The 15,264-nt window shown below is 44.2% G+C and overlaps 1 protein-coding gene across 2 annotated transcripts in view; it reads left to right on the top strand.

Annotated features, from left to right (window-relative positions):
* LOC129864003 (neuroligin-2-like) overlaps positions 1 to 15,264 on the top strand; it is a 97,873-nt gene that overhangs the window by 41,416 nt on the left and 41,193 nt on the right. The window contains exons 3-4 of one of the 2 annotated variants that reach the window (XM_055936520.1): positions 2,812 to 2,865; positions 9,190 to 9,339. In XM_055936520.1, the coding sequence (XP_055792495.1) occupies positions 2,812 to 2,865; positions 9,190 to 9,339 (204 nt within the window). The remainder of the gene's footprint in view (positions 1 to 2,811; positions 2,866 to 9,189; positions 9,340 to 15,264) is intronic. The other variant, XM_055936521.1, reaches the window with a different exon arrangement.

The raw sequence follows: 15,264 nt of genomic DNA, 5'->3' as shown, positions 1-15,264 counted from the left end.
GTCATTGTGTCAGTAAGAGGAAAACACTGCATAATGATCTGCTTGTTATTGTGTCAGTAAGAGGAAAACACTGCATAATGATCTGCTTGTCATTGTGTCAGTAAGGGGAAAACACTGCATAATGATCTGCTTGTTATTGTGTCAGTAAGGGGAAGACACTGCATAATGATCTGCTTGTTGTTGTGTCAGTAAGAGGAAAACACTGCATAATGATCTGCTTGTTATTGTGTCAGTAAGGGGAAAACACTGCATAATGATCTGCTTGTCATTGTGTCAGTAAGAGGAAAACACTGCATAATTATCTGCTTGTTATTGTGTCAGTAAGGGGAAAACACTGCATAATGATCTGCTTGTTATTGTGTCAGTAAGGGGAAAACACTGCATAATGATCTGCTTGTCATTGTGTCAGTAAGAGGAAAACACTGCATAATTATCTGCTTGTTATTGTGTCAGTAAGGGGAAAACACTGCATAATGATCTGCTTGTTATTGTGTCAGTAAGAGGAAAACACTGCATAATGATCTGCTTGTTATTGTGTCAGTAAGGGGAAAACACTGCATAATGATCTGCTTGTTATTGTGTCAGTAAGGGAAAAACACAGCATAATGATCTGCATGTTATTATGTTAATAAGGGGAAACACTGCCCAATGATCTGCATGTTATTATGTCAATAAGGGGAAACACTGCCCAATGATCTGCATGTTATTATGTCAATAAGGGGAAACACTGCCCAATGATCTGCATGTTGTTATGTCAATAAGGGGAAACACTGCCCAATGATCTGCATGTTATTATGTCAATAAGGGGAAACACTGCCCAATGATCTGCATGTTGTTATGTCAATAAGGGGAAACACTGCCCAATGATCTGCATGTTGTTATGTCAATAAGGGGAAACACTGCCCAATGATCTGCATGTTATTATGTCAATAAGGGGAAACACTGCCCAATGATCTGCATGTTATTATGTCAATAAGGGGAAACACTGCCCAATGATCTGCATGTTGTTATGTCAATAAGGGGAAACACTGCCTGAAACCTTCTTTACTCTTCAGTTAACAGACACACACACCACTCTCTCTCTCTCCTACAAACACAAAGACACACACTTTCCCAACGTTTAAAGCATTAGGCACTAAACAGTATTTAAGTAGCACCAGAAATAAATCAATTTTTTATATATACTGAACAAAAATATAAATGCAACACGCAACAATGTTTTATATTTTACTGAGTTACAGTTCATATAAGGAAATCCTTCAATTTAAATTAATTAATTAGGACCTAATCTATGAATTTCACATGACTGGGAATACAGATATGCATCTGTTGGTCACAGATACCTTAAAAGTTACGGGCGTGGATCAGACAACCAGTCAGTATCTGGTGTGACCACCATTTACCTCATGCAGCGTGACACATCTCCTTCACATAGAGTTGATCAGGCTGTTGATTGTGGCCTGTGGAATGTTGTTCCACTCCTCTTCAATGGCTGTGCAAAGTTGATGGATATTGGCGGGAACTGGAACACGCTGTTGTACACGTCAGTCCAGAGCATCCCAAACATGTTCAATGGGTGACATGTCTGGTGAGTATGTAGGCCATGGAAGAACTGGGACATTTTCAGCTTCTAGGAATTGTGCAAAAATGTGTGAATATAATTTCAGCTAAATAAGATTTTTGTGCTTATGGAACATTTCTGGGATCTTTTATTTCAGCTCATGAAACATTGGACCAACACTTTACATGTTGCATTTATATTTTTGTTCAGTGTAGTTTAAGCTTCCATTATGCCTTTAATGAATCCTACCTCTGAAGCACATCTCATGAGTAGCAGACCCTTTTCCTTTCTTCCTGTGCCAATCAAATTAGCCTTGACCTACTGTCAAGTTACCAGGTTGTTAGCTAGGTAGGTATCATGACTGAACAACATTGTTTGTTATCAAACCAATAATTAGAGTCCCGGGATTAGTTTAAAATGGCCCGCAACATAGTTTGTGAAACTATTTAAAGTGTGCACAAATCCCAATCGAAAGAAAAAAAGGTATAATACGGGTCATATTTCTTTACTGTTTAGGCTCGAGACAAGCAGTTTTCTCTGTTGTGAAAGTTGCAAGCATGCCTGTCGCCAAGCGGTGCTCCATTTTCCCTCTCTGACACTCAAAAGGCTGCTTGACAGTGAACTTCAAACTCAGACTGGTCTGTGCTCTTGATTATAACAGGTGATGTAATGATACAATGTATCATCATTGCTCGCTCTGCGTGCTCCTCCAATGTAACAAATGTACAACTCTAACAACAGAAGACTCATCAGGGTCTGCATCCCCGTCACCATCATGGCTAAATGATATATTGTTTAACTGACTGAGGAATAGATGCTCATGAAGAGCAGAAGGAGAGAAGCAGGTGAATGAGGACTGGTAGGGGGTTATGCTGGCTGATTACAGCTGCTACACGTGATGTGAGCATGAAAGTGAAGTGGATATGATTGGACCTGTGCATACCAGAGACTAGTGGCTGTCGCTTCAATTCAACTGAATTTAAACATTTTGTAGCAGGTTTTTTGGATCACTAGGGCTGAAAAAGTCGGTATCATATGAAACAGTACTACGGTATTCTAAAAAATGTATCAGAAGTATCATGATGTTTTGGTATCGCGATGTTACCGTGGTAATCGGTATACCGTGCAACGCTAGTCTCTTGCTGGTTTGCCATTTTTCTCCTCCCTTGGTTTCTTTTTCATTTTCAGCAAAGTGAAATCTTTTTCAATTTTCTCTTTTCTCTTTTTCCTCCCTTTTTTCTGAACCTTAGGTCCACTCACAAAAAAACACGATGAGTCTACAATGAACAAACCAAGGGATGAAGGTATTTTTGCAGCATGTTTAACCCTTTAACCCTTGTGGTATTTTTCACATTTTTGGAGGGGATAGAATAATAAACTGACATTATGTTGGTGTCTGTAAGTGTAATCACTATTATTATTATCTCAGTAATTGTAATCGTCTCACAAAAATGTAATATGTATAATAATATACATATAATATATTATATTTGATACCATAGCTAAAAGCTAGGTAGAATAGATAACTCAACGTTAATGTTGTGAAGTAGACTGATTTAGACAGACATATTCCCTTCTCATCTCTCATCTCTCTTTTTCCTTCGCTCTCTCTCTTTCTTTTGCTCTCTCTTGCTCTGTTTCTCTCTCTCTCTCTGTCTTTCTCTCTCTCTCTGTCTTTCTCTCACTGTTTCTCTCTCTCTCCTTCTCTCTCTGTCTTTCTCTCTGTCTTTTTCTCTCTCTCTCTCACACACACACACACACACACACACACACACACACACACACACACACACACACACACACACACACACACAAACCTCAATTGTTCCACACACCTCTGCCACAGCCATTTTCTCCTTTTTTGGTATATGGTTAATCAACCAATAAACTGCATTTTATTTGCATATCAATTTTTACAAAGTCATACTGTTTTGACTGTCCTCTGTCTTGCACCATCCAAAAGGTGAATACTTTATATTTTGTTTAAAAAGTGTTCTTTAACTGCATTGTGTAGATTGGGTCTTTTGATTGATCCACTTGAACATTTCTTTATTTGGTTCTTTGTTGCGGAATAGGTGGGTTTTTACAGTAAAGGCATTACAGTTTGGTTGTAGGGGGATGCTGGCATTTGGATACGATTCCAAGCAGTGAAGGTTGCTATCCCACAAACATTACACATGTAGGAAACCATGTAACTAGTTGTTAAAACTAGCCAGGGGAATGATGCCTTGTCTTTATATAATCAAGAGGTCTGAAAGATCAGACTTTTACTACTGTGTTTATGTGCGTGTGTGTGCATATGTTTGTGTATGCATCCACTCAGGCAGTGGATGTGTGTGTATGTGTTTGTGCTTGATTGTATGTGTTAAGATGTGTTTGCTGTATCCGTGTTCATTTCTCCCATTCTGCCATCTCTAATTGCTATGGTTTAAAAAGAGACAGATCTAGCTAATCCAATTGTGCGGTTTCTTAACGGTGAAAAGAGAGGGAAGGATGCGTACAGGAATCTGGAGGAGAGGAGCAGAATGACAGAAGAGAGATGAAAGGGAGAGGGGAGCGCTGAGAGCACAGGGGAGGGCGAGGAGGGGGAGAAAATGGAAAAAATAGTGGTGATGAAGACAAGTGCATGATGAAATGACATTTATAGAGCTTTGAAAGTGAGAGAGAGGGAGGAAGAGAGGGTGGATGAGTGGGAGACTAGGAGGGAAAATAGTGAGAAAGAGAGAGCTACAGAAGAGAGGAAGTGAGAGAGAATGCAGTCCAATATCAAGAGACTAGTAGGGCTGAGATGAAGGGCGAGAAATGCAGCAAGGGTGGAGGGAGAGAGAGCAGCAAGGGTGGAGGGGGGAGAGAGCATCAATGGTGGAGGTGGGAGCGCAGTAACGGTGGGGGGGAGCAGCAAGGGTGGAGGGGGGAGAGCAGCATGGGTGGAGGGGGGAGAGAGCAGCATGGGTGGAGGGGGGAGAGAGCAGCAGCAAGGGTGGAGGGGGAGAGAGAGCAGCAGCAGAAGAAAGGCAGAGAGAAGGGGAGAGGGAGAGTGGCGGGTTACGAAGAGAAGAGAGGAGAGGAAGGAAGGAAAGGAGCGAGAATAGTGTGCCAGTGTTTCAGGGCCTGTTTTAAAGCAGGCAGGACAGTGAGTGCCCTTTTGGCCCTTTTGGCCTGGGATGTAGGCTGATGTTGGCTGAGTGAGACAGTGAACTCTACTCGCCTCCCACATGCACACATGAACTCTTATCATGCACTCTTATTATGCACTCTTATCATGCACTAACACATGCCCTCTTATCATGCACTCTTATCATGCACTAACACATGCACACTTATCATGCACTAACATATGCACTCTTATCATGTACTCTTATCATGCACTAACATATGCACTCTTATCATGTACTCATATCATGCACTAGCATATGCACTCTTATCATGCACTAACATGTGCACTCTTATCATGTACTCTTATCATGCACTAACATATGAACTCGTATCATGTACTAACACGTGTGAAGTCACACATACAGTACACAGACACTAAATCACTCTATATCACTTTCTTTCACAGACACATCCTACGCCAACACACACTCCATCACATACAAACAGGGGCATCAGCACCCACACACCCACACAACACAGGGAAGGTGACGGCATGACAAACCTAACCTAACGCACTGTAGCAGGCCTAAAATAAACGGCCCAAACTAGATCCCCCTACATACTGGTCTTGACGAGAAGAAAAAAACTGTCCGGGGAGGTTCTCTTCTGCACTGTTCAACCAATCCATTAAATGTGGAGGAGGATGGACTTCTGACTGGGTCAGTCCAGACCCCTGCTACAAGGTTAGCTCTTGTGCTGATGCTTAGAAAGACCTCCATAAAGAATTAATGAGTTCCACGTACTGTACAGAGTGATGAACAGCTGCATATATAATGTCTATGATCTACAGAATATCCACACTATGTATGGTGCAGTCAACCTATCAGATGGACCCATAACACCCATATTCATATTACATACATATTACATGCTGTCCCTGTGACTGGATATGTAAGTAACGTTGGTTAGTTAACGTTATCTAACGTAGGTTAATGACATGTTTGGATGGAGTGTTAACCTCCTGGACTTCCCAATGTGAGTCAGTCACATAGTGAAATGTCTCTCTGAGGAGAAACGTACACCTGGAGAGTCCTGCAGGTGGCTCTAACACACATCCCATCTCCCGCCTCTGTTAGTCAGCCTGAACACGTGCACAGACACACACATACTGCAACATGTACATTATTATGTCGTCATGCTAGGCTCGTACGCTCACACACGGACACATAATAAACTCAAATCGTTACGTTCACTTAGCTCCCATTCACACAGAGGTATTTGAATGCTTTATGTGGGTGAACAGCGAGATAGATTGTCACAAAGGCCTACATCCTTTAGAGGTAACACATGCTCACAAACACACAGAGCACTCAGACGTCCACAGCAACACTCTCAGAGACAAAGTACATGGTGCTCTAGATGTCCTAGCTCTGCTGGAGAAGAGTGACACTCTCCAGTCCAGTGCTGAGCGTCCCTCTCTGTCAATGTCTCTGTCGCTGTCTGTCTCTGTGTGTGTGTTGTTTGTCATGTGCTTGTGTTGTGTGACTGCCTGGTGACAGAGAGGAGAGCTGATCCATTAGCCAGGCGTCACACCAAGGGCTCTGCTGGCCTGGTAATGCTGGGATAATTGAACTTGTTTACATCTCCTCTGGGAAATCACTAGAGACACACAATACACTGGAGAGAAAGGGAATGGAGTGCGTGTGCGTGTGCGCGCGCGTGCGTGTGTGTGCACTCCATTGCTGTATGATTGTGCGCATATGTGATTTTGGTTGCATAAGAGAGATGGGGAAATAATGTGTGCGTGTGTGTCAGGGCTTTAATGTATTTAGTCTCTCGAGTGCACTGTGATATGTTCTATGACTGCATGTGTGTGTATTGACGCAGTGGTGTGTGTGTGTGCACATGCAAGTGCGTGTGTGTGTTTGTGTGATGCACTCTGGTGCATGTGTAACCTGAGATTCAGGTTGTGATGCAAATACGTGAGTAGAATGTGTTACCACGGCAACAGGCTCAGAGTGAGTCAGTGCAATGGAATGTCTGGTGCGGTTCTATTAGAGAGAGAAGAGGCAGTTTCCATAGCGACTCAGCATCGGAGCTGCCTATGTGTGTTTGTGTCTGTGTGTCCGTGTGCTCACGTGTGTGAAGTTTCCTACATGCATTTCTGTGTCCGTGAAGAGACCTTGCCATGTACAACTTTGTAACGGTTTATTTGATCTCATCCTGTCCCACCATTTTCTTGTGACATTTCTCTCTCTCTCTCTCTCTCTCTCTCTCTCTCTCTCTCTCTCTCTCTCTCTCTCTCTCTCTCTCTCTCTCTCTTCCCATCGTTCTCTACATTATTTATATACTCATCCCTCTCCCTCTGTATATTTTTCCATCTCTCTCTCTATCTCCATCTCCCTGTCTCTTTTCCCATCTCCCACTCCAGAAGCTCATCAGGCTAAACAGATGCTGTGCTGTTATTTATGTTTCCTCTTGGTCTGGCTCTCATATGAATTATCCACAGGGCAGACGCTAGGCTAACTGGGCAGCACTGGCAGCTCTGCCCTACAAAGACACACAGACCATACCACAGCACAGAGAGGGGGGACCCTGTGAAACCCAGACCGTACCAGCATACTACAGAGAGGACAGTAGGAGAGACAGTGGCAGACTGTACCATAACTCGCCAGAGGGGAGAGTGAGAGTTACAGACTGTGCCATAATTCCACAGAGAGAGGGGGCCCAGGGAGACTTGTAGCACAGCACTACAAGAGGGGACAGAAACATACATAGACTGCCACAACAACACCACCACCATGTTCTAACATCTAATATGACTAACCACTGGATAGGTTCCAACACTATAGCTTTCACTTATAATGTCCTCTCAGTTCAGTATGAAGGTCAGGAATGAGGAGAAGAAGCTTACGTTTCAGACTTTGAGGATATGCACTGCATATACAAAAGTATGTGGACACCCCTTCAAATTAGTGGATTCGGCTATTTCAGTCACACCCGTTGCTGACAGGTGTATAAAATCAAGCACACAGTCATGCAATCTCGATAGACAAACCTTGGCAGTAGAATGGCCTTACTGAAGAGCTCACTGACTTTCAACACGGCACCGTCATGCCACCTTTCCAACAAGTCAGTTCATTCAATTTCTGCTCTGCTAGAGCTGCCCCTGTCAACTGTAAATGCTGTTATTGTGAAGTGGAAACGTCTGTCCTCGGTTGCAACACTCAGTACCGAGTTCCAAACTGCCTCTTGAAGCAACGTCAGCACAAGAACTGTTCGTCGGGAGCTTCATGAAATGGGTTTCCATGGCCGAGCAGCCGCACACAAGCCTAAAATCACCATGCACAATGCCAAGCGTTGGCTGGAGTGGTGTAAAGCTCGCCACCATTGCACTCTGGAGCAGTGGAAACGTGTTCTCTGGAGTGATGAATCACGCATCACCATCTGGCAGTCTGACAGACTAATCTGGGTTTGGTGGATGCCAGGAGAACGCTACCTGCCCCAAGGCATAATGTAAATTTTAATGTTTGGTGGAGAAGGAATAATGTTCCGGGGCTGTTTTTCATGATTCAGGCTAGGCCCCTTAGTTCCACTGAAGTGATATCTTAATGCTACAGAATACAATGACATCCTAGATGATTCTGTGCTTCCAACACTGTGGCAACAGTTTGGGGAAGGTCCTTTACTGTTTCAGCATTACAATGCCCCGTGCACAAAGCGAGGTCCATACAGAAATTGTTTGTCGAGATCGGTGTGGAAGAACTTGACTGGCCTGCACAGAGCCCTGACCTCAACCCCATCGAACACCTTTGAGATTAATTGGGACGTCACCTGCGTAATCGCCCAACCTCCGTGCCCGACCTCACTAATGCTTTTGTTGCTGAATGGAAGCAACTCCCTTCAACAATGTTCCGACATCTAGTGGAAAGCTTTCCTAGAAAATTGGAGGCTGTTATAGCAGCAAAGGGGGGACCACCTCCGCTAGGGGCGGCAGGTAGCCTAGTGGTTAGAGTGTTGGACTAATAACCAAAAGGTTGCAAAATCGAATCCCCGAGCTGACAAGGTAAAAAACAGTGTTAACCCATTGAAAATAAGAATTTGTTCTTAACTGACTTGCCTAGTTAAATAAAGGTTAAAAAAAATAATGCCTGTCATTTTGGAATGAGAGGTGTCCATATACTTTTGGTCATGCAGTTTAGTTGAAGATGAGAGGCCACAGTAGAAAAGGGAGATTGAATGACACATATGCAGAGATGGATATATGATTTGAGTGAATGATGTTCTGTGGACATTTCTGTGGGTGTTTTTTTGTAAATACACAAAAAGTTGTGTCATCTGTTCCTCAGAATCTAAAGTTGTTCTTCTTCTGTCTCTTTCTCTCATCCTCTCATCTTTGTGTGTGTGTGTGTGTGTGTGTGTGTGTGTGTGTGTGTGTGTGTGTGTGTGTGTGTGTGTGTGTGTGTGTGTGTGTGTGTGTGTGTGTGTGTGTACTTTTGTGGTGTGTGTCCATGTCCCTCTCTTCGCCACAGATATCCGTGACCGTCGGAAGAAGCCGGTGATGTTGTTCATTCATGGCGGCTCCTACATGGAGGGGGCGGGAAACATGTTCGACGCCAGCGTCCTCGCAGCCTACGGCAACGTCATTGTGGTCACTATGAACTACCGTCTGGGCGTGCTTGGTGAGTATGTCTGTCGGCATACTATGACATCATTTCCTGTTTGCACCGTCAGTCCTCAGAACTCTTAGTCTATGGTTTATCTCACCTGAATTAGATGCCTTGCAATTATATAGAGCAAGGAATTTTTCCTGATCATGTAAACTGTCCAGGAAAAGATCTGGGTCATTCTTGTACTGATGTAGGATCTTAATTTGAGCCTGTCTCCTACAGCAGGAAAATAATCCAGCAGGGGTTAATAAATTTTTTGTTAAGGCAAATCAAGTCTTACATTTTAAAATGTTAATTCCAAACTTTGGAAGGCTTTTTTAAACCTTGAAAACACTACAAGTCTGCCTTTCCTGCCATGTAGGAACATTTTCAGCAACAAAAGAGTGATCCAATCCTGATCCTACATCTGTAGTCTACAGCTAGGTCCTGGACTTTGTCCTGACCACATGACCTGAACAGGAGAACCATCTGGCCCTAGCTGAACCATGACCTGAGCATTGTGTGGTCTGCCCCTGTATACAGACTGAGCCAGTGGACAGGAGTTTAGTCAGCTGTTCTGAGGGGCTGACTACCTGCTTGTTTCAACAGGTGTTTGTTTGTATACAGTACACCACAGTATCCATTGTGGTTGCCAGGTTGGGTAATGGGATCTTGTTTACTGTATCAAGCCTGTCTCAACACATCAGAGTATTCTTCAAGAGAGAAATTGGAGTACTTTATGATACAGTTCAAGCTTTCCCACTAGTGTAAAGCGAGTGAAATGTGACCCAGACAGTCATTGACAGACCGGGCCAGCCAGTTGAGAGGTTTGAGAGTTTAAGGTGCACCTGGCAGCAGTCCTGTCCTGACCTGCTACATTTGGGCCTGTCTGTTTTGTGGTCATGTTTCATGTGCTATTATGCTTTTCTACATCTGTCTGACTAACTGGAAACATTATTGAGTGGAGCGTGAGAACAATCCTCTGTGTGAACTCCAGTTTTCTTAACGCACTATTTAATCCTTGACGCTGCATGCCGCTGTAATGTACTGATCCAAATTCTCCTCAATGGTGTGCGTGTTCACATCATTCTTAAGCCAAATAGTAGTCTTTTCCTGTGTGATTTATATATTTACATACATTTGTGTAGTAGTTGTGTATGTACTGCATGTGTGTGCGTCTGTATATGTATTATGTAGGTATGTGTGTAATTTACCCTTGTGTAGTGTACCACACACACACACAAACACACTGACACAGAGGTAAAGAGCGATCTTGCTGAGCGATGCAGAGGGATGATGCAGTGTCCTCGATTCCTCTAACATGGTTGAACATTTTGGTACGTGGGCGAGTAGACTAACCTCTCTCTCTCTCCCTCTGTTCTGCTTCAACTGGGTTACTCTACTGTACTGAAGGGATTGTGTGTGTGTGTGTGTGTGTGTGTGTGTGTGTGTGTGTGTGTGTGTGTGTGTGTGTGTGTGTGTGTGTGTGTGTGTGTGTGTGTGTGTGTGTGTGTGTGTGTGTTTGTTAGGGAGTTTGTGTGTGTGTGTGTGCGTGCATTTATGCATACATGTATTAGTGTGTGTGTGCATTTTGTGTGTATGTGTACGTGTGCATATTTGAATAAGTAACAGTAGAAATTGTGCCATCCACCCTCACCACCTCTCTCATTGGACAAAACATTTTGGCCTAAAAAGAGAAAGACAACTGTTCGACAGTTCAACAATATGTTTAGCACATAATCTTTAGTATCATATCATACTTATGCACATGCACACTGACATATGCCCACCTGATTTCAGCGTCTCTTTAAGAGAGAGATAGGGGGATATAGAGGGAGGGAGGGAACGAGAGAGAAGGGGGATAGAGACAGATGAGGGAGGGAGAAACAGAGAGAGACAGCGTTAGAGAGAGAAGGAGAAACAGAGAGAGACAGTGTTAGAGAGAGAAGGAGAAACAGAGAGACAGTGTTAGAGAGAGAAGGAGAAACAGAGAGAGACAGCGTTAGAGAGAGAAGGAGAAACAGAGAGAGACAGTGTTAGAGAGAGAAGGAGAAACAGAGAGAGACAGCGTTAGAGAGAGAAGGAGAAACAGAGAGACAGTGTTAGAGAGAGAAGGAGAAACAGAGAGAGACAGCGTTAGAGAGAGAAGGAGAAACAGAGAGAGACAGCGTTAGTGAGAGAAGTAGAAACAGAGAGACAGTGTTAGAGAGAGAAGGAGAAACAGAGAGACAGTGTTAGAGAGAGTAGGAGAAACAGAGAGACAGTGTTAGAGAGAGAAGGAGAAACAGAGAGAGACAGCGTTAGAGAGAGAAGTAGAAACAGAGAGACAGCGTTAGAGAGAGAAGTAGAAACAGAGAGACAGCGTTAGAGAGAGAAGGAGAAACAGAGAGAGACAGCGTTAGAGAGAGAAGGAGAAACAGAGAGACAGTGTTAGAGAGAGAAGGAGAAACAGAGAGAGACAGCGTTAGAGAGAGAAGGAGAAACAGAGAGATACAGCGTTAGAGAAGGAGAAACAGAGAGAGACAGCGTTAGAGAGAGAAGGAGAAACAGAGAGAGACAGCGTTAGATAGAGAAGGATAAACAGAGAGACAGTGTTAGAGAGAGGAGAAACAGAGAGAGACAGCGTTAGAGAGAGAAGGAGAAACAGAGAGAGAGCGTGAGAGAGAGAAGGAGAAACAGAGAGAGAGCGTGAGAGAGAAGGAGAAACAGAGAGAGACAGCGTTAGAGAGAGAAGGAGAAACAGAGAGAGACAGTGTTAGAGAGAGAAGGAGAAACAGAGAGCTTCTGCGTTAGAGAGAGAAGGAGAAACAGAGAGAGACAGCGTGAGAGAGAGAAGGAGAAACAGAGAGAGACAGCGTTAGAGAGAGAAGGAGAAACAGAGAGACAGCGTTAGAGAGAGAAGGAGAAACAGAGAGACAGTGTTAGAGAGAGAAGGAGAAACAGAGAGAGACAGTGTTAGAGAGAGTAGGAGAAACAGAGAGAGACAGCGTTAGAGAGAGAAGGAGAAACAGAGAGACAGCGTTAGAGAGAGAAGGAGAAACAGAGAGCTTCTGCGTTAGAGAGAGAAGGAGAAACAGAGAGAGACAGCGTTAGAGAGAGAAGGAGAAACAGAGAGAGACAGCGTTAGAGAGAGAAGGAGAAACAGAGAGAGACAGTGTTAGAGAGAGAAGGAGAAACAGAGAGAGACAGCGTTAGAGAGAGAAGGAGAAACAGAGAGAGACAGCGTTAGAGAGAGAAGGAGAAACAGAGAGACAGCGTTAGAGAGAGAAGGAGAAACAGAGAGACAGCGTTAGAGAGAGAAGGAGAAACAGAGAGACAGCGTTAGAGAGAGAAGGAGAAGCAGAGAGAGACAGCGTTAGAGAGAGAAGGAGAAACAGAGAGAGACAGTGTTAGAGAGAGAAGGAGAAACAGAGAGAGACAGCGTTAGAGAGAGAAGGAGAAACAGAGAGAGACAGCGTTAGAGAGAGAAGGAGAAACAGAGAGAGACAGCGTTAGAGAGAGAAGGAGAAACAGAGAGAGACAGCGTTAGAGAGAGAAGGAGAAACAGAGAGAGACAGCGTTAGAGAGAGAAGGAGAAACAGAGAGAGACAGCGTTAGAGAGAGAAGGAGAAACAGAGAGAGACAGTGTTAGAGAGAGAAGGAGAAACAGAGAGCTTCTGCGTTAGAGAGAGAAGGAGAAACAGAGAGAGACAGCGTTAGAGAGAGAAGGAGAAACAGAGAGAGACAGCGTTAGAGAGAGAAGGAGAAACAGAGAGAGACAGCGTTAGAGAGAGAAGGAGAAACAGAGAGAGACAGCGTTAGAGAGAGAAGGAGAAACAGAGAGAGACAGCGTTAGAGAGAGAAGGAGAAACAGAGAGAGACAGTGTTAGAGAGAGAAGGAGAAACAGAGAGAGACAGCGTTAGAGAGAGAAGGAGAAACAGAGAGAGACAGTGTTAGAGAGAGAAGGAGAAACAGAGAGAGACAGCGTTAGAGAGAGAAGGAGAAACAGAGAGAGACAGCGTTAGAGAGAGAAGGAGAAACAGAGAGAGACAGCGTTAGAGAGAGAAGGAGAAACAGAGAGAGACAGCGTTAGAGAGAGAAGGAGAAACAGAGAGACAGTGTTAGAGAGAGAAGGAGAAACAGAGAGAGACAGCGTTAGAGAGAGAAGGAGAAACAGAGAGAGACAGCGTTAGAGAGAGAAGGAGAAACAGAGAGAGACAGCGTTAGAGAGAGAAGGAGAAACAGAGAGACAGTGTTAGAGAGAGAAGGAGAAACAGAGAGAGACAGCGTTAGAGAGAGAAGGAGAAACAGAGAGAGACAGCGTTAGTGAGAGAAGTAGAAACAGAGAGACAGTGTTAGAGAGAGAAGGAGAAACAGAGAGACAGTGTTAGAGAGAGTAGGAGAAACAGAGAGACAGCGTTAGAGAGAGAAGGAGAAACAGAGAGAGACAGCGTTAGAGAGAGAAGTAGAAACAGAGAGACAGCGTTAGAGAGAGAAGGAGAAACAGAGAGAGACAGCGTTAGAGAGAGAAGGAGAAACAGAGAGAGACAGCGTTAGAGAGAGAAGTAGAAACAGAGAGAGACAGCGTTAGAGAGAGAAGGAGAAACAGAGAGAGACAGCGTTAGAGAGAGAAGGAGAAACAGAGAGACAGTGTTAGAGAGAGAAGGAGAAACAGAGAGAGACAGCGTTAGAGAGAGAAGTAGAAACAGAGAGAGACAGCGTTAGAGAGAGAAGGAGAAACAGAGAGAGACAGCGTTAGAGAGAGAAGGAGAAACAGAGAGAGACAGCGTTAGAGAGAGAAGGAGAAACAGAGAGAGACAGCGTTAGAGAGAGAAGGAGAAACAGAGAGAGACAGCGTTAGAGAGAGAAGGAGAAACAGAGAGAGACAGTGTTAGAGAGAGAAGGAGAAACAGAGAGAGACAGCGTTAGAGAGAGAAGGAGAAACAGAGACAGCGTTAGAGAGAGAAGGAGAAACAGAGAGAGACAGCGTTAGAGAGAGGAGAAACAGAGAGAGACAGCGTTAGAGAGAGAAGGAGAAACAGAGAGATACAGTGTTAGAGAGAGAAGGAGAAACAGAGAGAGACAGCGTTAGAGAGAGAAGGAGAAACAGAGAGAGACAGCGTTAGATAGAGAAGGAGAAACAGAGAGACAGTGTTAGAGAGAGGAGAAACAGAGAGAGACAGCGTTAGAGAGAGAAGGAGAAACAGAGAGAGAGCGTGAGAGAGAGAAGGAGAAACAGAGAGAGAGCGTGAGAGAGAAGGAGAAACAGAGAGAGACAGCGTTAGAGAGAGAAGGAGAAACAGAGAGAGACAGTGTTAGAGAGAGAAGGAGAAACAGAGAGCTTCTGCGTTAGAGAGAGAAGGAGAAACAGAGAGAGACAGCGTGAGAGAGAGAAGGAGAAACAGAGAGAGACAGCGTTAGAGAGAGAAGGAGAAACAGAGAGACAGCGTTAGAGAGAGAAGGAGAAACAGAGAGACAGTGTTAGAGAGAGAAGGAGAAACAGAGAGAGACAGCGTTAGAGAGAGAAGGAGAAACAGAGAGACAGCGTTAGAGAGAGAAGGAGAAACAGAGAGAGACAGCGTTAGAGAGAGAAGGAGAAACAGAGAGAGACAGCGTTAGAGAGAGAAGGAGAAACAGAGAGAGACAGCGTTAGAGAGAGAAGGAGAAACAGAGAGAGACAGCGTTAGAGAGAGAAGGAGAAACAGAGAGAGACAGCGTTAGAGAGAGAAGGAGAAACAGAGAGAGACAGTGTTAGAGAGAGAAGGAGAAACAGAGAGCTTCTGCGTTAGAGAGAGAAGGAGAAACAGAGAGAGACAGCGTTAGAGAGAGAAGGAGAAACAGAGAGAGACAGCGTTAGAGAGAGAAGGAGAAACAGAGAGACAGTGTTAGAGAGAGAAGGAGAAACAGAGAGAGACAGCGTTAGAGAGAGAAGGAGAAACAGAGAGAGAGCGTGAGAGAGAGAAGGAGAAACAGAGAGC

The sequence above is a fragment of the Salvelinus fontinalis genome, chromosome 10 (genome assembly GCF_029448725.1).
Source record: "Salvelinus fontinalis isolate EN_2023a chromosome 10, ASM2944872v1, whole genome shotgun sequence".
Classification (NCBI taxonomy): Eukaryota; Metazoa; Chordata; class Actinopteri; order Salmoniformes; family Salmonidae; genus Salvelinus; species Salvelinus fontinalis.
This window is presented reverse-complemented; position numbering and strand designations above follow the sequence as displayed.